The sequence below is a fragment of the Onychostruthus taczanowskii genome, unplaced genomic scaffold (genome assembly GCF_017590055.1).
Source record: "Onychostruthus taczanowskii isolate IOZ18803 unplaced genomic scaffold, ASM1759005v1 scaffold123, whole genome shotgun sequence".
Taxonomy (NCBI): Eukaryota; Metazoa; Chordata; class Aves; order Passeriformes; family Passeridae; genus Onychostruthus; species Onychostruthus taczanowskii.
In genome coordinates this window covers 547,566-570,997 of record NW_024498385.1, presented here as the reverse complement: position 1 = coordinate 570,997, position 23,432 = coordinate 547,566, and the positions used below count along the sequence as shown (strand labels likewise).

Here is a 23,432-nt window from a genome sequence, read left to right as displayed (position 1 = left end):
CCTCCTCATAAATCCACCACATATCCCCCACTCTCATTTTCTGAGATGACATCACTTACTCTCTCAAGTCAAGAGTCTAGGAATTATCATTGACTAAACCCTCCCTTGTCTTTACAGACAGGTTAGATCTGAATTCTGAGCATCATTCCCACATAACATTTCTACAGCTTAGGCTCTTCTATCTGGTAACTAAAACAGCTACAGCCAACTAAAACTCCTCTAAAAAGACTGCTGAGTCTCATGTCAGCACCTAAGAAACTTACCTCCATGGCCTCGTCCAGATTGACCTGCTCATCTGCCCAGTACATTATTGCCAGCATTTTGACTGGTTATCTTCCTTTCAGTACCACTTTGCTGACTCCTCTTCTTCATCTTTCAAGGCCTTTTGTGAACTAACCCAAGCACAGACACCCTTGCTGACCCTTAAATCAGAGGGCTAGGAATCACAAGGCATTCACCATATCCCTCTGAGATCTGAGTAGAGCAAGAACATTGTCCTAAAAAGATGAGAGTAGCTCCCTAGAAGACCCACAATTCTCTCTGTGTTTTGGGCTAAGCTGGGTTCTACCATTATCTCACTGATTCTGAAGTGCCAGCTTCAGAAATCCTTGCTGGCTTACTTTCTCCCACAGAGAGGAGCTGAGAATACTCAGCAGCCTGTTCCACCCCAGCCATGGTGACAGGACTTAGAATGGACCCCATGTTTCAATAGCTTGACAAACTCATGTTGTCTGTTTGCTTCCCCAGAGAAACTTCACACTCAATATCATAAATTTCAACCATATCATAAATTTCAACCATAGCTGGAGTATCATATAATTCTGCTATCACTACTTATCACATGAAAAATATTGTTTGTCATTCTCTCTCTGCATAAAAGCATCAGCTGTCTTTTATTTCAAATTTCCTCAACTATTTGGAATTTACGTTTATTTTGTCCAGTATGTGTGTAGAACCTGGCATAGAAGAGATGGAGGCTTCAGGAGAGAATTTCCTCAATAATTTAAACACTCACCTATTGCTGGCTCTTTCACCAGGGTGCCACTCAACTCCAGAGTATTTCTTCCTACAGAGTGCTGCATGTATCTCTTACGATTACACTGTATGAAGTGTATGGACACTGCCTCAATAAAAATGCTCGTACTTAAGTAGAAGGTATTTGCTGTTCTAAAGCAGCATCACCTTGGTTCACACTTCTTTAAACCTTCACAGATTCTTTCAGTTGTTGTTGCTTTCCTGTGGAATACAGATGTTACTTTCTTTCTGGTCTAAACCTTCCAAAATCAGTGTTGTAGCCATTGAAAATATCACAAGCAGCTGGCACAGCTATTTTAAGAGTAGAAACCCTCACAAAGTGGATCTAAACCAGCACCTTCCTCAACCACATGACAGGACAAGCAGATTATCCTGGAAAAAGCGAGGAATATGAGCTGCGAATGTGTGATTCCTGGGATTTGTGCAGTTAGGCTGTTGAGCAACTGCATTTCTATCTCGGGGCAGAGGCTGGCAGCAGAGAGCTCCCACCATGTGCCCGCACGCAAAGGAGTGGCCACATTGCACAGAGATGTCTGGAGCTGCACACTATGCTGTAGAAAGAGACTGCAGCGAAGGATTTAAAATCTACCACGTAAAGGTTTTCGTGGCTCCTTGCTCTCTTCAATTTCCTCTGTTGTCTTTTTGCTTTTGTGCTTGCCCTGTGTCTCAGAGCAGACAGAAGAAACTTTGCTTGCAGACACTCAGCTTTCACACTGGTGTTTACAGGGCATTTGTAACTTCCACAAGCCATTTCAGGAGTAGAGAGCTACATGCACATTAAAAAAAAAAAAATAAAAAATAAGGAAATGGCTTTTTCCTACTATCCATTACAGCCCACATGATAATAGCTTTATCCTGCCAATGGCTGAGAATCTCCTGTAAGGAAGTAAGTTCCCTCATTAGTTTAATGTAATTTGAGTGCACTCAGTGCCTTGCAAAGGCACTTGACACCTCAAAGGAGCAGATGCTAAATGCTCAGTACATTAACCATCTGACTGTTACCCTCAAGCTTTTTGATAATAGGGGTTATTTAAAATGCCACATACTGCTGCTGAAATATTAATAACTCTTCTCCTGAACTTTTCTAAATAATATAAATAACTCACTAATAATGACTTAGATATCTTCTACAAATAAAAAGGCATGAGATGGACACTTATCTTGAACTTTTTATGTAAACAATATTCTGTATCTGAGAAACTGGAAGTTTGCTGCAACCTATTTGGCAACTATAAAATATTTCATTTAATGCTCACTAAGTAGCTTCACAAAACTGTACAGCTAGTTCTCCTGAGGTTTTCAAAGCAAAATATAATTTTTTCACTACTAGACTCAGGTTTCTTTTTCATGGTAGACAGAAGAAGTACTGAGGACACACTAATAATGTAGTTTCAAAAATATTTCCTTTTCCATAGAGGAAACAGCTGACACTGAAGATTTCTTTAATGTTTGGTAAGTATTTGGAGACAGTGGTTTATTGGTATACAAAACATCTATAAACACACTACTGCGGTATTCAAGAGGGCAGTAAGAATGAAATAAACTCTAATTTTCCCAAATTAGAAGCAGCCAGACTCTGTTTGCCCTCAACTATACTTCTGCTTGGAAGGCAAGATACAAAAAATGAGGAAAGTATTTATGTTGTTTTGTCCAGAAAGTACCTTGGATTCCTGGATACCTTGGATACCTTCTTCTCTATGGATTTTACTTGGATGAGTATGAAAAATAACGGTTCAGAAAAGCCACAAAAGGTAATGAGATTCTTCTACATTAATCAATGTACCAATATGTCTATAAACATAGGAGGCTGTGGAAATTTACAGGAATTTGCAGACCTTAAAACTTCAATGCATTGACCTACTGCGCCATCTAGCCTTGTCTGGAGGACATTTTCCCCTGGAATCCGTTGTCATGGAACAATGTCTGTCAATCGAGAAGTGGATTTAAATACACTGAGTACACAGTGGAGTACTTCCATGGGTAAAACACCCTCGTATGACAGTGGTATTTTGCAGCTTGTGTTTCTCATCTCTAAAGGCTTTATAGCTAAATCAGAAAATCTTTTTTAGAAAAAGACATGATCTGCAAACCTCTATATATCTGTCATCAGAGAAAAAAACCATCATATTGCTAAGCTACACAAGTGCAACTTTGTGTGGGACCTACACCCTATGCAAACACTATCTATGTCATCAGAAAAGCCACTGGCTGGCAGCAATTCTTTTTCTCAGGGAAGCAGTGTGAAGAAAACAGAACTTTTTTTGTTCTGTTTTTTTTCTGGGATACAGTTAATTTCTTCTCCATAGCTGGTATAATGTGTTTTGGATTCAGTATGAGAATCATACTGATAACATACTAATATTTTGATTTCTGCCAACTAGTGTTTGTCCTAATTCAATTAATTTTTTTTTGTGTCTCATACTCTGTCACTGAACAGGTACATAAAAAAAGCTAGGAGGGAGCACAGCCAGAACAGGTGACCTGGACTGGTCAGAGGGATATTCCACAGCATAGAACACCATCCCCAGTGTATAAACTGGGGAATTACCTGGAAGCAGGGCTGATCAGGGTGCAAGAACTGGGTCTGGCATTGCTCAGAAGGGGGTGAGTAACTCAACTGTTCATCAATTGGTTTTGCTTGAATTTTTGTTTCTTCTCTTTCTTATTTATACTTTTTACTTTTCAATTTGCATTCCAATTACTAAACTTTCCATACCTCAACCTAAGAATTTTACTTTTGATTCTCCCTCCCGTTCCACCAGGAGGGAGAATGGGTGAGAAGCTGCGTGGTGCTAAACTGCTGGCTCCCGTTATATCATGAAGAAGTTCTGTTTCCAGCAGAGGCTTGCTGATACCACTTTAGGACTGGAACAGCTGCTGTCGGAATGCCCACAATCCCCTGGTGCACACAACACTTGAGAGCAGCTCTAATACGAGTCTGCCTCCTCCCCACTTAATTGTCATTAACTGGCACTATCAGCCACAGTGCTCCCAACTCCTGCCATCCCACACTCAGGAATGATTGCTTGGTGCTTTCAGTCCACTAATCCAGGATGTGCTTCTAATGCCCCCACAAGCCAGACTTCCTCAGCCTCGCCTAAGTGCACTGTGCAACACAACACAACACAGCACAACACAACATAACACAACACAACACAACACTGGCCTCACCACAGATTCTTTTACTCAGTCTAGCAGATAGGAAACACTGCACTAAATTTCATCAATCCATGGAGCCTAAGCATCCAAGGAATCAAAGCCGTAATTTTCCTTAAATAATGTAGCCAGCCTTTTATACATTCATTGTGCATTCACACTATACCATCTTCTCTTGTGAATTTATTATTTATTTCTAATTGATTAATTACCTATTAATTCACTAAATGCACAGCCAAGTTTAAGCAAGTAATAACATTATTTATGGCATATAATTTAAATCTAGGCATCTCAGCTTTTCAAGATACAGTATATGACACAAATGTCTTAGTTAAAATATGACAATATTTTAACTATGTAATAGTTAAAATTACAAGATTTCTACCCTCCAATTTCTTTAAATTTCACACATCCTGAGCCAGACTCTACATTTTGGGGAAAGGGGAAAATGATAACTAATTAATTCTCAGTGGTAGGAACTTGAATTTCTACTTCTGGCACATCCGCATAACACCCAGCTCTTTTATTTTTCCAAAAAATGCAGTAGGTTTTTCATCCAAGATGTTTCAACAATGTATAAAGAAAAGATCCTAATTGTTGCTGAGGCATCCCGAGTTACATCTGAGAAAGCCTAGATCGTCTTTTGGAGCTTGACTCCACTTTCCACAGACTCTACTGCACAGGACTTTCAGGAACAAGAATACAGCAATTTAAAGCCAATACATGGAACAAAACAGACCTTTTCTTTTTCGTTTGCATCACCAATGGGCTTCAAAAGTCCTTTTCCAATTCATTTTATTGACTGCCGTGAACTGACAAACAGGCATATAAATGTAGCACGACCATTTCAAGATGTTACTGTCAGTCATTCATTCAGTTGAAAAACAGTTATTTTTTGCAGGCCTGTTTGTTTTCTTAAACTCCAGTCCAAATGACTTTGCTGTTTCTAGTAGATGTATTTAATGGAAAACCAGACACTTGTTTAGAGCTGTTCCAGTGTCTCCAATGCTTGATTGGAAATCCCCCTGCTCATTTTAAATAACTAGCTAAGAAGTCTGAAACTATCTAGTTGCAGCAGTCCGTTCAATTTCAGCCCATTCAACTAATTCAGATTTTTTAATGTGATCTACAGTAGACATACCTTGAAACTGTGTGTAAAGCAAATAATTGTGCTGTGAGTTAGAATAGCATAGTATTAATTGGAGCATCTATGGAAACAACCATTTTGTTGTAGCAAGCCTCACTTTCTACATTCACCCTGTGGAAAACAGTCCTTTGCCTCGGTCTCAGCTGTTGCCTGTATTCCAACATGTTTTGTCAGTGGATTTCAGTGTTCCAGAACTCAGGAATGGTTTTAGGCTAGTCCTGTGCCACCAGAGGGATTCTGGAAGACAAGTGTCTTTGTGTCATCTCCTGCTAGCTGTTAACTCCAACAGGAATGCTGGATTTGCATGATTTCTCCATCAGATACCAGGCAAATCTGTTCTTACAACAGTGTGAGGGTCCATAGAACAGCAAAAATCTACAGACAACCTTCTTCTCCTCCTTTTGAATATGTCCAACCCCATTATCCACTCAGAAAAGGCAGTTTTTTCTGGACACTGATATTCAGTAATGTACTGAATAACTGCTGTCTAACATAACCATAAGGGTCATCAAGTAGCCCTGCTACTGCTATAAATAATATTCTGATCACACATAAATACTATGCTCCTTTTTCATCCTAGCAAATAATGTCACAGAAAAAAACCCCTACAAATACAATAATAAAACAAATATGCATAAACCATATTTGACCATGCAGTCTCATTACAGAAAAGTGGGCAACCATTTTGTTCTACCACACCGTGCTGTTTACTCTTCTCTCCTGAAATGTCACATTCTCCATGTTTTATTAGTCCAAGAACGGAATGAATTTTAACCCTTGATTTCGATGTGAACCGAGATTGTTTGCTTTTGCTGTCTCTTCCTCTAGTCTACCACAGGATGGTAGCAGAGAGCTTCTCCCGAGGAAACGGATCTGAAAATAAGACTGAATTGTCTCAAGTTTGGGCCCCCCAACACGCAGAGAGTGCATGTTTCTGATGAGTCAGGAAACATAATTACGCATCGAGGCTCTTAGGCAGAAGCTAATTTGCTTTCTGGAATCCCATCTAGCTAACCATTAACCTGAAAGTCTGAATACACTTGGCATCTCTACACTCAAATTCCTTGAGGAACTAGACTTCATGTGTACAGAATCGTTGCAGTGAGGAGCTTGCAGCCTGCAAAAATGCTTTTAGGGTCAAAAGGTAGGTGTGGGGATTCCCAGGAAGCTCATTCTCAGAGTATGACTATTGCATGTTGCATGCTTGTTCTTCACATGAAGATGTTGAGGCCCACTCTTTTAAAATGTGAAGGCGTGCAGCCCTTTTGTAATAGCCTACTGACCAGAGTGCTCAAGCTGACAGTAAAGAGAAGGATTCAATTCCCTCTTCAGTTGGAAGAAGATCAAATACATGCTTGGAATGACCCCAAGGAATGACTAAAGACAGAGATTTAACAGTAGTGTAAATGGATACATCCACTGCCCTCCATTTAAAGCTGTCAACTCTTCAGAAAGACAGAAGCATGTGACCTGGAGAGACAGGCTACTTGTACCTCATCCAATCCAGTGGAACGGAATAGATATGGGACATGATTAGGCTGCAATTTATCTACTCAGAGGAGAACCTAGGACTTTTAAATATTCTTGGAAGGCACTGTTTTCTAAACCACAAACAATCTCAGTGGCAAATAAGTGTCTAAATGATGTAAGTAGTTATTAGTTAGTAATGAATCTATTATCTTGCACTGCAGAATCCAACTGCATTTCTAATAACAATACAAAATTTTCATAGTTTTAGTTTCCAAGTAAGTCAGGCAGGGAAAAATATTAGATATTGCTATTAAATTGATGCAGATAAATTTGGCCTATACATTGTGGATGAAGGACTACAGAAAAAAAAAATTATAGTGAATTTTTTTAAAGTTTTTGAGCTGGGTTTAAATATTTCAGCATAACAAAGCTGCAGACCGTCCACTTGATATTTGGGAGAAAATAAAATATAGAGGTTCTACAGAATAAGTGAACTTCATATATTTCAGTGTCCACCACAAAACTGGACTTTGTGAAAAAAAGCAAATAATAACCTGACATAATTTAGTACATAAATATAAATATAAACAATGTATATGGATAAAAAGACACTTGAAATTACTTATTAAATCTAGTGGTGTTGCTTCTTACATTTCACTGCTTTTTCATCTAAATAGCAATTGTTTACAACAGGGATTATTGGGCAATTATTATTTAAAGGCAAATAACTGATAATTTCTTCTTCATTAACCCCATAACTTATTTACACTATTGTGATTTTAATTATTTAGAACAAACCTACACTTTTTTCTTATTAGTTAAGATCATATCAGATGATACATATATAACACCCACACCATCTCTTGCCAGAAACTACAATTATTACTTGATCAAAGAGGAGAGACTGTTACTGCAACCACACAAGTTTGTGTACAACAAACTGCAATTCGATACAAGATCAGGTTTTGCCCTTTACAGTGACCTACCACAACCACAATGGAAATGCCTATAAAAAGCTCAAACCTTATCTGTGTATGGCACTCAGGACTCACCTACAAAACAAGTGCAAGCAATTAGACTGTTCCTGCCTCCTACATTTTGGGAGACAATTCAGATTGGCACTGAAGAATCCTAGCTTGACTCCAAGATGAGAGGCCTATTGAGAAAGAGTACTATGCCTATGCAACATGGTTGTAGAGTTTCAACAGCTCCTCTGCAGCTGTGGAATGACCAGAATTACTTCCAGAGAAACTACATGAATATTTATGAAAATATTTATGAAAACCTCTTACCATTCTGAATGCTCTAAAATACATCTGAAATTATTCAGTGCAGTTCAGCTCAATAACTTTTTTCTGAACTCTCACTCTGTAGAGTACTTCTGCAACTTCTGACTAAATAGAAATTGTTCTTGGGTAGAAATTAAATCATGTTATGAAGAACACTGTTTGTGGAAAACTGTGGTTTGCTTTACTTTGGGTTTGGAAGTTGCCACTGTGTAGTCAGAAAGCACTTAGCAGTGGGCTTTCAGCAAAAAAGAAGCAATAGTGGAGTTCAAAACACCTGTCTGGGCTGTTTTATCAGACACACAGCCAACAATGTGTCTGATAAAACAGAAAATGCCCAGGATTCTCAAATGATGTGAAGATATGAGGGATCACAATCACATCAGAAAACAGGATTAAGATTCAATAGCATCTTGACAAGTTAAAGAAATGGTGTGTCAAAAGGGAAAGAGCAATGCTGTAGTGTTAAGCAGAAATAATAAAACAAGGAAAAAGTTGGTAAGACAAAATGATCTGTGACTTACGGAACACCACAGGTAGATCTTAAATAAACAACGTCCTGCTTCTGAGGAAACAGCAAACATAGAGACAGGTAGGAACAGAAGTGTCACCTGTGGGTAAATACAGTGTTAATAAGGCTCCTGTTAAAAGGAGTGCTGTGTCCATCAATTCTTCTTTGAAACTGGACTCAAGAGACATGTGAATAGCACTGAACACAATCAACATTCTGTAAATCATGGAAAGAATTTAGTTTGTTTAACCTAGAGAGGCCTGAGGGGGTCCTATTATTAATCTTCAATGCTTCAAAGGCTGCTGCAGAACAGGAAATAATAACTTGGTCTCTATTAGTTTGCACACACAGAACAGTGGGTATAAAGAACTACTAAGCCTTTTTGAAAAAGAGAACTTTTTATCATTATAGTGAGGTCTGAGCCAGAGGCTGTCTTTGAAGGCAGTGGAACTTCTGGGAACAGGAGACTTTAAGAAAAAAACCTTGAGAGTCAGGTGGGATTCATCCTGCTTTGGGGCTAAAGATGACATCTTGCACACTATTTTGAATACTAATTTGCAACCGAAAGAACTTCAGATTTTTCATATAAATTACTAGATTTTAATAAGAGAATCAACACCTCTACTAAATTGTGGAGAAGCTCATGCATATGATCACTAATTAACTGGAATCAGAAACTCTTGAAATACAAATATTTCTGCTTTACTTTAAACAACACAATAAAGTCATTACACTGGTTAACGAGGAACATTAAACTAACATTAAATTTTTCTTGTTTCAAGTTTTTGATTCATTGCCTGACAAAGGGAACTGTGTTTTGTACCACATGTTTGCAGATTTTTTTTGTTTTCCTTTGAAATGGTCCTGTTAACATAGATAGCATTGTTCCAATGGCTTACTTTCTTCCTGAAGGGTGGAGAAATAAGAAAATTACCTTTTTATTGCTCATAAGGGGCAGATTTACTACATTGTGTAACATATGGGTAGAAATTATTAATATACCAACTTCAGTGGTAGATTTTGCAAATTATGCAAGTAGGTTATGCAGTATTACAAGAACATTGTGTAATACAGACCTCGACCGAGAAAAATTAGTTTTTGATACCAATAAGCTACAAACACTTGACATATAAAAGAGGAAATATTTTATTTTAGGAACAGCTGACACTCAAATATGAAAAATAAAGAATTACCACCAAAGGTATCAGCAAAAGTCAGTTTATTGAGATATGTTGTAAAAATGCAACTTTTATAGCAACATTCAATTGCAAGGTTCACTGTATTATTTCAAAAAGGATACAACAATGATTCAAAGCTACCAATACAAAAAACTTCATGCATTATAATACCAGATTACGCACGGTATCTGTCAGTTATTGAGCATCTGCTTTTGGTGGGATGTCTCTCTGCTTTGAAGGACAAACTCAAGAGGTGTCCCTGCTCAAGGTGAGATCCCATGCAAACAGCAGCTTAGCACAGAGAGCTTGAAAAATGCTCATTTAGGCTGACACATTTCTGGAATAAAGTGGTTTCCTTGTAGTCAAATTACATACAATGGGAAACATATGCGTGAGATTCCTTGCACCCACAACTTTCTTTGTCCCCGGATAAATGAGTCCTAGAAAAGCTACCTGCTACTCCTGTGTTATTTACATGATCAGTGAGCCGAGCTCATATGCATCAATGCTCACCTATTTTATATTTTTATATAATGGACTGCAACTAGAGAAGTTCTTGCTCTGGTAATGCCCTAGTTATTTGCCTTCTTTGGAGCCTGTAATAGCTACCCTTAGTTTGGTTAAGGAGTTGAGTATGTTTGTCACACTTGGTCAGCTTGTTTAAGTATTTTAGCCAGGCACAGAGACTCTGCAAGAATACACATAATTTTAAATAAAGCAGTTAGTTATAGGCTGACAGAGAGAAGAGCTAGCTAGAGTTTAATGAGCTGCTAGACAAAGCATTACTATACTCACCACTCATATTAAGCTACTCAAGAAGTCTTTGCTGAGCAGGCAGGCATGAGCCAAAAGGGTAAGGGTCAGTTCCCATGGTCTCTGGAGAGGAATCCCAGCATTTCTAACTTGCAGTCTTCTTTTGACACTTAAAACACAAGGGCTTACAGCTAGTCCCCAACTGACTGTCTAGCTTGACCAGGCTTCCCCAAGTTATCTTTATGATTTTATACCTTTTCATGCTGGTACTTCTTCTGTGAAATCCTTGAACATCAACAATCTCATGTCTACTCTCAAAACTTCTACAGATGGCAGACTTTCATAGCAGTCTGGATCAAGGTCCAGCAGGTGTGTCATGCCAGAGGTGGGCTTTGGATATATGTACACAGCCAACAAAACACCCAGGAAAGTGATGTGAAACTCAGAGCTGTTCTTACAGACACAGAGAGTGCCAGGTTGGATTGGATGCCTTCTAGGTCTTTCCAAACTACACTGCTATAAGCTGGTGTATACAGAGAAGTTTGGTACCTGATCTGGGATTTTAAATTCTCTTGATTCTGTGACACTTGACACATTGAGCTTCCAGGCTATTTTGTAGATTTACCTTTGTTCTTCTCTTTGTATTTCAGTTTTTCCTGCTCAAGTATCAGGAACTTGACAACTTGCTTTTTGAAACACTTTCTGACCAGGCATGAAATTCATTACAGACATTATTCAATAACTCTTTAGGGTCTTTTTGGTTCTAATTAGTATCTTGAGCATTATTTCTAAATAGCAGTGAATTCATATGTTCATAAGGAAGCATTCACAAGATAAGCTAATACATTGTTCATTCTGGAACTTATGGATCATATGGATCAGTAAAAGCATAATCAGAGACTGTTGCTGCTACCCAAACATAGAGGCAATAGAGAATTTTTCAACCCCTGCCACATCAGGGTTGAAATTACTCAGAAAATGTTAAATATATTGATAGATTTTTAAAAGGTATCTCCACTACAGACCGAAAAGAATAAATATTTTCAAACACAGATGAGAGTGCTCAAAGCACAAAAACGAGTTATTATCTTTAATACAGTATGTGCAAAGATTTTCTACCCCACCTTTTATTTATTATATATAATTAAAAATCTACTTTAAACATGCAATTGATAGATTTCAAGAAAGCTTTACTAACTATGCTGTCTAGAAACATTAGAAGAAAGAACTTACTAGCATATTGCAGAGACTTGTTAACGAACATAAGAAAAAAAGAAAATAAGAAAAAAAGAAAAGCTAAAATTTTGGCATCTAACCGTAGACATTTGTGATTTACATGTTCAGCAAAACTTAGCAGTTAGATGACCTTTTATGTCAGGTCTGAATTCTGAAAAAACAGCAAATGTCCAGCTGTGATGTCTCCAGACCACAGGCAGGCAATGAAAAATGAGTGACCCTCTGTGAAAAGTTCAGTTTATATGACTCACAAAACATGCACATGAACTGTGTGGAAGAAATAGATGCAACTACTCAGAATACAGTCCTGAAGAGTAAACTATCCTTTGACTTGAAATTATTTGCTCGACTGAAAAGCAAAATCATCGTAAGAAAATGGAACTCCTGACTAAGGAACAGGATGTTACTTGGCAAAGGGAAGTATGAGACATCCCTGAAATACAACGAGGCAGGGAACAAATGGTGAGACAGCAGCTGAGAAGAGAAGAATCAAGGTGCTGAAGTGGACCACACTTCAGCAAGTGTGTACCGGCACACTATGCTAGTACAAAAAAGGGCAAACTATATATCATGAGGAATAAAAATAAGATAGCCTATAAGGCTGTAAACTTTACAGTTCACATCTCCCTGATGAAAAGCAACCAAGCTTCAAGAACAGACAGAAGACCTCGTTTATGAAGAAATTTTACAAACTGAAAAAACCTTCACCATGAATGTGCTGGAAAGGATAAGCAACAACCTTAAACAAAACTTTCTCACAGTTACATCAGACGATGTAGCCAGGCAGCTTTTGGCATACTATACCTCTCTGAATGAGGCCAGTCATAAGGGCACCCACAACAGAAACATGGTCAACTCCTGGTTTCCCTCCATGTTTTATGTGATTTTTTTGTGAATTAACAGCTTGCTTTGTGATCCGTAGCCTTAGTTGACGCGGTTTCTGTGAGGGATTTCCTCAGACAGCTGCCTGCGGTAACGTGGCACTGCCCCAGACTGGCCCTGAGCCCCGCTGCGGGCACCTCCTCACCCCGTCCGCCCTGCCGGCCAGAGCGCCCGTCCCTGCTCCCGGAGACACAGGGACCCTGAGGACAGGGCACCAGAGGTGAAGGCCGCTTGGGGACATCACTCCTGCCCGCTGGGGACTGGGCAGATCGGAATGTGTCCATTCTCTGCCCCTCTCGGGCTACCCCTGCCCGTCCGCCTGTCCCTGCTCGGCTCACCCCGGACGCTGCGGCCCTGAGGCGCCTCGAGGAGGGGGCGGCCCGCGTTCTGTCTTTGGGAGCGCAGCCAAGGGAACGGGCCACGCTTCCCGGAGCGGGGGAGAAAGTTCCGAGAAGCGGCTCACCCGGCTCCTCGAGGTGGGAGGAGTCGCCGCCCTGCCCGGGGAGGGGCGGCCGAGCCGCTTCCCGGCACTGACCGGCGGGGCCGGCGCGTTTCGACATGCGGGGACTCCGCTGACCCGGCCGTGAGGGAACTCCGGCGGCTGCAGGTGAGTGATGCCGCAGTCTCCCCGTCACGGCAGCTCCCCGTTCCTTCAGTGACCCCTTCTTTTCCTCTCCGTCCGCGGGCGTCCCGTCCGCCCTCGCTGAGGGGAGCTCTGTCTGCCCCGCTGAGGAACACCCCCAATTCCACTCCGGCACTTGTTTTGAAGAGCGCTGTGGAGTTTTTACTTTGAATTTTAGCAGTTCTGATGCCCTCCTCACCCTTTGCCCACTCGTTCTCCCGTGTTTTGCAAGCACCCTTCGGTACGGTGGTGCGGGAAGGCTGGAGCAGCGCCTCGTACAGCATCTCCGTCCTCCGGGAAGCCGCCAGCATCATCTCATACCGATGAATTTAAGGCCCCTCATGACCGTCTACTCTCCTCTGCTTTCAGGATGCCACTGCTTAGCTACAGCATAAAAGCTGCTGATTTGACTTGAGCAAAAATTACCTGGGTGGGTAGTGGGTAAAATAGCTCGTGTGATGAGCATGCTGCATCTGCCAGGGGTGATTCAGGTTTGGTTTCAACATTGCCTGTGGCCACTGCTTCAAGAAGGTGTTGACTTGCTCAGAAATGTGAGCTCAGACCTTTAAATCTGGCATCATACAGAGAAAACTTGTTGCTCCTGCTTTCTTTTAAGCTGCTGAAATCCATTGCTTGATTTCAAGGCTGTTTGAGTAAACTAGAAAGCATAAATTCCAGTGTGGTTCCTGAAGTTTCTGGAGTTTGACTATATTTTTGGCATAACCTTTTTGCCTCTCATTTTTTCTAAATTTTGCATGCGTGGACCAAACTCCAGCAGGGCAAACCAAATAGATCCTAATAGAGGTACAAGTAGATAAGCTTGATAAACAGCTTCCCTACAATTGCTGACATTTCTTTTCTGATGGAGGCGGAGTGGTTTTCTCAAGTTCATTAATTGCTTTATAATTTTAGATCCCATTTCCCCCCTATTTTAACTGCTTTTTTTGTTTGGAGTCTTGTCTTTGTGGGACCATGAAATACATGTTGTTTTTTTTTTTATTTTGGCAGAGCTTTTTAGAAAAGTAACAGCATGCATCAAAGAGCTTTCTGTTTATCAAAACACAGGAGACAAAGCTACCCCACAGTCGTCAAATCATTACATGTGTATCAGACCTTAATTATAGAAATTACTTTCTTTCTTTCTTTCTTATGCAGCCTTTTAAACTTGCTCAGCCATTAAATTACAAGGCTTATTAGGAGCTTTCAGTGTCGAAAACACAGATATATTTTTGTGTACTAAGTGTAATTGAAACCACCTTTAAAAAATTGCTTGGGAGAAAAAAGCAAGTACAAGGACTAAAGGAAAGATTAATCCACTTTAGAATGTGGTGTCTCAGATATTAATTTTCTTTTTAGCATTCAGGATTGCTGACAATCAAATTTTCAATTTTCTGTATAAAGTGTGGTTTTTGTTTTCAGAAAGGATCTATTTATCTGGAATGTTTTAGGAGACACTACTTTACCAACACTCCATAGCTTCCTGGTGGCTTGACAGTCCCTGTTTGAAGGAAACTGCCTTAGTTGGATGTCAGCTCTGCACTGTTGGTTTTGCAAGGGATCTGTTGGGAATTGCAGAAATCAGGAGAGCAGAGGCACTCAGTGTTGTAGAGTCTTTGTGCAAATCATTGACTTAGGGGCTTCCACAGCTCCTTTTGACAGTTACATAGTTATCTCTTTATTTAGGAGACAGGAAACCTCATCAGGAGGATTAGCCTACCTGTGCTTTGCTTACTTTCTAGGGGTGCCTCTTTGTAGGCTGTGGATAACGTTTATTAGATTTGGGCTCTGAAATATCACTTGTGTTATCAATGTTGTGTTGTGTGGTAGAAACTTGGAGTGTGATTCTGATCCTCAGTTAGTTTATGAAATAGAGGGAATAACAACATAGGATGAACAGTGTTATATGTATTATTACTTGATTTGCCTCATTGACGGTCTTCTTCCATGTCTGCTTTAGAACAACTTGTTCAGTCTATTGTGTTCATGAGCTGGTATCCATATCTAATATCTAAGCACTCTCCATTAAGTAGATTAAGTATTCTGCAACTGAAAACATTTCTTTTCTCAGCCTGTGTACATGCTCAGATTCATTTAAAGATTTGGCTTGTGCCTGGCAGCTGTTTTAATTAAGCAAAGCAAAGGGCACTGAGAAAACAAAGTTGTAGTATGATTTGAAATATGTGCTTGGCAAGATTGCTGCAAAACAGATTAAATCTGCAGTCAGCTTTGACTAGATGTTCATATCAGGGACTTCTTTTCCTGACACACACAGGTTCTAGGTGCTGCAACAGTATGTGCACTGTATAGGTCCAAATCCTACTCAATTGAATTTTGGTGCTTCAGTGACTTTGAAGTGGTGTTTGATGAAATGTTCATCTTTGGTGTGTCTACTAGGTAGATAATGAGAATTTCTTTTTAATTTCATGGATGGCATCACAAAAATGTTGGCTTGGACAGGACTTTATGGATCGTGTAACAGGCCTTTAGCTCTGAAGGAGAAATAGTCTGGCTGGAGATATTTATTTAAAATATTCACAGACCACCTACTTAAGGAAATTTCTCAAAGGTAATTTACTCCTGTGCTGTCTCCACTTCTTGAATGACTCCACTTTAATTGTGTTAAATCTGAACAATTCTGTTGCTGCTGAATATTATTATTTCAATTGCTGTCAGGTCTCCCAAATAATTGTATTATATTGAATTATCTATCGGTGCTGACTAATTTCAAGATAGGCAGGGGAGTCCTGAATCCCTCTGTATCAGTTTTGTCACATCTCAGGTTACATTTTTCCCACAGGACAATTATAATTAGACTATGAAGTTATGATAAAAAAAAAAAAAAAAGAAAAATAATAAGAAAAAACCCCAAAAAACTAGTGTTTTAGCCTGCAGCCTGACAAAACCAAGCAAGTCTGCTTTATTTCCTCCAGAGAATTTGAGTTTTTATAAGAATGGAAAGAATGTACACTAAAAATGAAAGATTTGTTATTCGGCTAACTTTTGTAGTCCTGACAGATCATTTTATGCCAAACTGACTTCAACTTGCTACTCATCATCTCCTCTTTTCTGGCTACCTGTCTGCATTCCCTTTGTGGTTCTATTTCACTTAGGGTGTTGTTAATCTGTTACCATCATTTTGCTGCTGTTAGTGTTTGGGGTTTTTTATTAAATTGGTAATGTATTTTGTAGAACTGTAGCCAAGTCACAGACTTATAAATAATGATTTTATAAAAGTACTTAATTATTGATAATACAGTATAAGTGCTTGACATTCATTGGTGGTAATTGTTATGTGTGATTAATTCACAGGCAGATGTTTCTGAATAAAGAGGATTTAATTCAAAATATTGCTAAGGACCCTATTTCTTTTTTCTCAACTAGCGTTCAATTTATTTAAAATTACTTCATATTCTCTTTTATTAGAGAATTCTAGAACTTTTCTCATGAAAACCAGTTTGTTACCTACAAATGCATGTATTACCACAATTTATTTATTATGCACTATTAAACTAGATTACTAACATATCGAATAGTGAAAACCATTGTCACTATCTAAAATATGATTGTATTTTGGTAATCATTTATTATATTACACTATAGTAGCATAAGGCTTTTGCATCAATAAAAGTGATCTAGGCTGTGCCATTAGTGAACTGGTGGTGTAAATGATTGGAGCTAGATAGTTAAATTAGACATCGGTTTCATAATAGTTGAGAATGGTTCTTAAGAGCATAAAAAAGTTGGGGTTTATTTTCCAAATAGGAAGTAACTTAAACAAATAGTCTAATATTTCAGTATTCTGCAGTACCACCCCAGTGTTTTTAATGTTGAATTTAAAATATTCATAACCAATGGGGCAAAGTTTGTGTGTCCAACCCAAAAGATATTTACAAAATTAGGAGTCTTGCAGGGCCAGATTTTGGTATAATTAAGTCAGGAGATATGCTGCTGAACCTAACTGACCTGTCTTGGAGCAGAGAGTTTCATCCTTTGACTTCGAAAACAGATTTAGTTTCACATTTTTCCTGGGGCGGGGGAAGGGAGGGGAAAGAGGTTTGTAAGATTTGGCTTTGTGTCTTAATATAATTTCATACCACTTGAAAACCAGCAATCTACTGAAGGAGTTACCAGAAGTTTTAACATGATCTGCCTTGGAAGAGTTTTTTTTTGTGTCATTTACTTATCACTCTCTTCTCTATATTGTCTTGTTTATTCCAGACAATACATGACCAATTATTTTCACTTTTAGGTGCTAAAAAACCCTTGGAAAATCTAGGAAAAAAAAAAGATTTCCCTAAGTCAATTCTTGGAATAGTCTACTAGTTGCACGTGAATTTGGCCTAGCTTCTCAAGAATATTTAGATGTTTCATACATGGATGTTAGTGTTACATAAATACTTCTGAGGGTATTTGTTTAGTGGCAGGAAAGACTGCGGAAGCTTATGCATTAGGCAAGACAACACTCACCTGGTAAATATGGGGGCCTGCCTGTGAAGCACTTGACCTCACAAGGAGAAGTTTGGGCATGTTGCAGCAAAGGTGCTTGTATGCATCGAGCCCTGGGTTGCAATGCTGCATGCAGGACTGTTCTACAGTGTTTGTGTGACCTTTATAAACATACTTTAGAAAAAAGTTTGAAGACTTTCTTTTAATCCTTCAGAGGAATTCAGAGCTTCTCAAAACCATTTAATTCAATTGAACTTATTAGACTTAAGGGTCTGCAGCTCTGAGGCATTAAATCAGAAGTTTTCTGCTAGAAATAAATTCCGTAGCGAATTCCTGGCCTTTCTGAAATCTGTAAATGTTTTGTTCTTAGCTTTAGTGGGGACAGGTCATTTTGGTTATCTCCTGCTAAGCAGTTGCAACGTCTGTTGTGGAAGTAGTGATAGAAGACTATCAGTATTCTGCACAGCTTCAGAAGTGTAAAATGTACAAGTTTTACGTTGAAGATAGCTGTATCCATTGTCCTGTTCCTGTTGTTTGTACTCCTTGTACCCTCTGTGCCTGAGAGCTTTAACCATTCTGCAGCCTGATGTTTAGCTTTCCCTTTGGCGTGGAGGAATTTGCAAGTGATTCATGTCTTCTGAAATCTAACATACGATCAGTCCTCCAGAACTGGGCTGTGCAAGTGCAAGAATTTCATCCTGGCACAGCGTGAGTGTCAAAGCTGTAAATGGAATGTGAGATAGAACTCTGTGGTTCTTGAGATGACAATCCATCTGGGAATGGAACTTGCTAAGACTTGATATGTGTGTTTCAGCTCCAGTCTAAAGCCCTCCATATATAGTGTCCTGGGTGCTGACAGAGGAGTCTGCTGGATTCATCAGTCAGGCTATAGGTGGGGCAGAAATCACAAGGTGTTTTGCACCTTTAATACTCTTTTCCCCTTATCCATAAGGATGGATATCTTCTTACTTGTGCAGGAAGAAAGCCAAAATATATTAGGGCAAAGTTCTACTTCAATATTTATTTGAAATAAGTGGATAAAAAACTTTAAAGTGTGTGATTTATTTGTTTAGACTCAATTGAACTTTCTGAGTATAATGCTACTTTTCTATAACTAGATCTGGAAAGCAAGAGGTTTACTTTTTTTCATTCCTTATCTTCCTTTGTGCATTCTTCCTGAATTTCTCTTTAGCTTCCTGGAGTCTGTGTGATTGGGTTTTGGGTTTTTATTTATTCATTCTTAAATATAGTAATATTATCGGGACTATTGTTTGGCATGTCGTATTTCTCCTGAAAGAAACAAATAAAAATGTTTTCTTTGCTGTTAAGTCTTATGCAGGAAAAGGTGGACGAATGATGAGTCACTTCATGATTCTGGCAGTACTGCTCCCCCTGAGGACATGCTACACTAAATACTCACAGCAAGGTAAATGTCTGAATGTTTGATTTTTTTATTTGAAAGCAACTGAAGCTTTCAACTTGCTGATTTGTAGGTCTCTCATCAAGCAACATGTCACACATTTATTCAAATTATTCTCTTTGGTAAGGTGATGAAGCAACTTTCATTATTACCTTTTGTAACCCCATTATGCAAAATTGCCTGTTGAATCAACAACTTGGAATGATGGGAAGCAAAAGTGTATTTATTTGTTTTCTCCTCCTCTTTCTCCTATGATCTGTACTGTCATCTTCAAATAACTGATTTCCTCTTTGACAAATTTTGTGGTTTTTTATTTCTTTCCTTTCTTTTTTTGTCTCATCTCTGAAAACTTTAGCATTTCTGTTGGCTCTTTTCTGACTGTACCACAAGATTCCAAGACCAGATTTTAATTTTTTACGCTTCACATGCTTATCCAATACAAATACAAAAAGCATATATGCATATTTGAAGGGAAAATAATTGAATATAATGATAACTTTTCAAAAGGCTGTGTATTTTAAGGTAAAAAACACTTCTTGTGTACTTGCTGCTAGCATTAGCAAATAGCATTTGGGTATGTCTTGGTTAAAAGAAAAAAGAAAATTCTTAATTGATCTTTCTGTGACCACCACTAAGAAGGCAGACCTTACCAGGTTCTAGTCTGCATTATGGAAATTTTATTACCTTTTTTTAAAGTTGATGAAGAAGGAAGAGAGATGTTTGGGGTTTTTAAAATATATTTATTATCATACTGAAGGGGTAATATATGTCTTTGAGACATTTTGTCTCTCTTCAACCTTGAAATTCATGTGTTCACACACCACTCACGCAAGTCTCAGTTTTGAGACTTATTACTAGGGCTCCTAGAATGGCACAACTTTGTAATGCAGGCAAGTCCAAACATTTACTTCATTGCAGTAACTTGGTCACTTGTTTTCACATGCAATTTTTCAGGAATAAAATTAGTGTCTGTTGTTAATCATAACTATTTGTATAGTCTTGAGTTAGCTTGCAAGTTAAAACAAGTCTTAAGATGCCTTGATCACTTAATTTTGCTAGGAGAGAATATTGTAACTGAATGCTGCAAATACTTCCACATGTTAAAACTATGCTGCAAAATTCTTTTAATACCTACATTGTAAGTTGGTGGTCATCAATATTTTGGATATATCCTTAACTATATTGTTTCTTCCATTTTTTAGTACTGTACTGTGTATAAGCTCCAACTGATGATCTAGACTGTCTTATGCCAGATTCTGAAGAAAACAAAATAGTGTGGGGTGTGAAGTGATATGTCATCTAGCTGAAGAGAGGTAATGTAGGGACAGTTGTACAGATGGAGAAAAAACAGAAACTAATAAGACCTTAGCAGTTCTTTTATCAAGCTAATTAAGTGTGGCAGGTGGAAGTATTCTTTATGGCAAAACAACGGATGATATTTTCATTTGGACAAAAAGAAACGGATGCAGAGAGGAGATGCAGGCTCATCATCAATGCAGTAGGTATACTAGTGACAATTGCAATTAGAATTTGCTAGAAAGAGGATAGGGAAATTCAGAAGATATGCAGAAGTTTATTTTAATGGTGTACCCTGAAAAAGAAAAGGGTTTTTGCCAGCTGGCTGGCTTTTCTTTCAGGTGTATTTATTTTCTTTCCCTGTACTCCTACTTTGTGCCATTGAATTTCGTTGAGAGACTAGCAGGACCCTTTCCTTCCCCCAGTTCCTTTCTTCCTCTGTTGCTTCAGCAGTGCAGACAGAAAAACAGCAGACAGCAAGGCCCAGAGTTCTAGATCAGCTTGTGTATGGGAAATGAGATCCCCCAAGAGATTTGGTACACAGTGCTTCAGGTAAACAGATGATGAACATACAAGTAAGGTTGACTAGAATACTGGAGACAAACAACATTAGTCAATTCTTTAACATAAATGGGATTTTAACTTGTTTAAATCCCAAGTATTTATCTTGTTTTGATGATAAAAGTCTGGAGAATGTGGGAAAATTAAGTGTGTTTTGTCCTATCTTCCCAAAATAAAGTGATACTCCACTTCCACAGTTAAGTTTATGAATCACTGTTGTTCTGGCTCCTTGCCTAGTCAGTTGTTGGTAGTGAAGCTAATAATATTTATTTTTTCCAGTAAAACATAAAATTGATGCTCTGTCATCATTCGGTGAAATTTACCCCCAAGCCTTCCACCTTGTTTATTCATTTTCAGACAGTAAACCCATGTCCTGGGTTTCCTTATGGCTGTATAAAACTGATAGGCAAAGGCAGCTATGAAGAAGCAGATATACTTTTTATGGACCATGTCATTACCATAGCCAAAAAGGAAATTTTATTTCTGCATGAAATAAAATGAAACATTTTGCACTTACCTTGCAGAGACACTAAGGCTGTCAATTCTGCTTTCACATAAATTTATGTGTTAATCATTTCCTGGTAATTATATATTAAGACTGCAATGAGACTTTAGAGAAGGTGTGTTGCATATATTTCTTTCTCCAAAACACTTGAAGATACCACAGTCCTGGTTCTAAGACCGTGTGTTTCATCAGTTAAACTTGATTTCTTCTCCAAGCTTATCTGAAGATGCCCATACCAGTAGGTTTCTGTAGATGGAAAGCATATGGTTTTCATTTTGCTCTGCCTTTTAGTACACTTGAAAATGGAATAGATTAAAAATATCCCAACAGAGTTTTTGGATGATTTCGTAAAAGAGAACTCTTTCTTTCAGCAGTTTTTAGTAACTTTGTACTTTCTTTCCTCCATTTGTTCTTTAATTATAGTCTGGGCTTATATAAACAACAAAGTTTTGTCAGTGTCTGTATTCTCATAATAAAGAAATATGCTTATAAAGTTTTATTTGCTTCCTTTGTTTGACCAGAGATTGTTATAACTGCTGCTTCTCTTGAGCCTTTCATTCCCTTCTTGTAATGTAAAAATCCCTGTGTCAGAAAACTGCTGTACAGAGATTAGGGTAATGCAGATACTCCAGGAGAAACTGCAGAATGATTTGGATGCATGATGGCTACCAGAAGCATCTATCAAAATGTAGATTCTCAGTCTAAGTCTCCTGAATGCTTGTGTTTCTGCTAGTGATACAGTTTCAGGTAGTTAGTGGGCAAAGTGTCTCTGGGAGACAGGAGTGGAGATGGCAGTTTTGTGAGAGGGGGCTGCTGAGGTCACTCAATCCATTGTGTCCCTGATGACTGTAATTCTGGCTGTAATGTAGCAGGAATGCCGAGAATGAGTTCTATTTTATTAAAAGGTGTAGCTATTTTGTGTCTCTTTTTTCTGTGTCTTGGTTAGGAGAAACATTCTGACCTTGTCCTTTTGTAACAAGCAGAAGCACCTTGGAAAGCACCTGTGCCAGAAGAAGCCTAGTTATTCAGTCATTTCAGCTCCCTGGCTTCATTTACAACCAGATCAAATTTACAGGGTTTATGTTTGTTTAGTTTTCAGGAAGTAGAGAAATGACAAATCAGTGAGTGCTATATTTAATCTCTTCCAACAGTTAGGGTTTTTAGGGCGGAGTCACAAAGGAATCATGTAAAAAGAGGAAGCACTTACAGGGTTATTTGTAGTTTTCCACAGAACAATCTTGCAGAGCCTTTTATTTCCCACCCAAAAGGGACTTCAGTCTGACTTTTAAACTTTGTTTTATCATGTCATGGTCTGGAATTAAATCCAGACCAAGAGAAATATGCAAGTGCCATTAGAACTAAGTGTCTAATTCCAGTAGAAGAATCCATGACCATGACTTAAGCTCTGTGTAGAGCAACTAGGAATGCACTTAATACTAGACTATGATCTAAGCTAGCTACTGGAGGGAAGCCCTTATCCTATTCTGTTCAAATAATGGTTTTGCATGAACTCCTTTAGTCTGTATTCAGTCAGAGATCAAAACTGAGCCCAGAGTTTCTGTTCTAATGATATGAAGGCTTGCCGGGGTTTGGGATTTTTTGGGATTTAGTCCTTCTTAATACATTATATTGTTCCTCTTCATAAGATTACAATGGGATGGATCTGTATTATCATAAAACAGCTAGGAAATTGAGAGCATACTAAATATCATGGTGAGAAGCTATATGAGATTCAGAAATCTCATTTTAGCCTGCTGATTCCTTAAGAAGAATTATCTTTCCTTTTGTCATCATCAGCATAGGTCCTGATCAGTTTTGTTTTTTCCTTCAGAACCACCTGGTGTGGAACGTATCTTATCTCTAACCACTGTTTTTTCAGGTCTACTTTGTAACTTAGCTAGACAGTAATATTTTTGTGCCCTTTTTTT

At 38.6% G+C, this 23,432-nt stretch overlaps 1 protein-coding gene across 5 annotated transcripts in view; it reads left to right on the top strand.

Moving 5' to 3' along the window:
* The first annotated feature begins 13,167 nt into the window (after nucleotides 1–13,167).
* Nucleotides 13,168–23,432, top strand: part of LOC121331528 (oncostatin-M-specific receptor subunit beta-like) — a 31,909-nt gene continuing 21,644 nt past the window's right edge. For 2 of the 5 annotated variants that reach the window (XM_041396038.1, XM_041396034.1), the window contains exons 1-2: nucleotides 13,200–13,261; nucleotides 19,052–19,148. In XM_041396038.1, the coding sequence (XP_041251972.1) occupies nucleotides 19,076–19,148 (73 nt within the window). In that variant the 5' untranslated portion in view covers nucleotides 13,200–13,261; nucleotides 19,052–19,075. Of the gene's footprint in view, nucleotides 13,262–13,454; nucleotides 13,707–15,733; nucleotides 15,843–18,536; nucleotides 18,615–19,051; nucleotides 19,149–23,432 lie in introns of all 5 variants that reach the window. The other 3 variants (XM_041396037.1, XM_041396036.1, XM_041396035.1) reach the window with 3 other exon arrangements.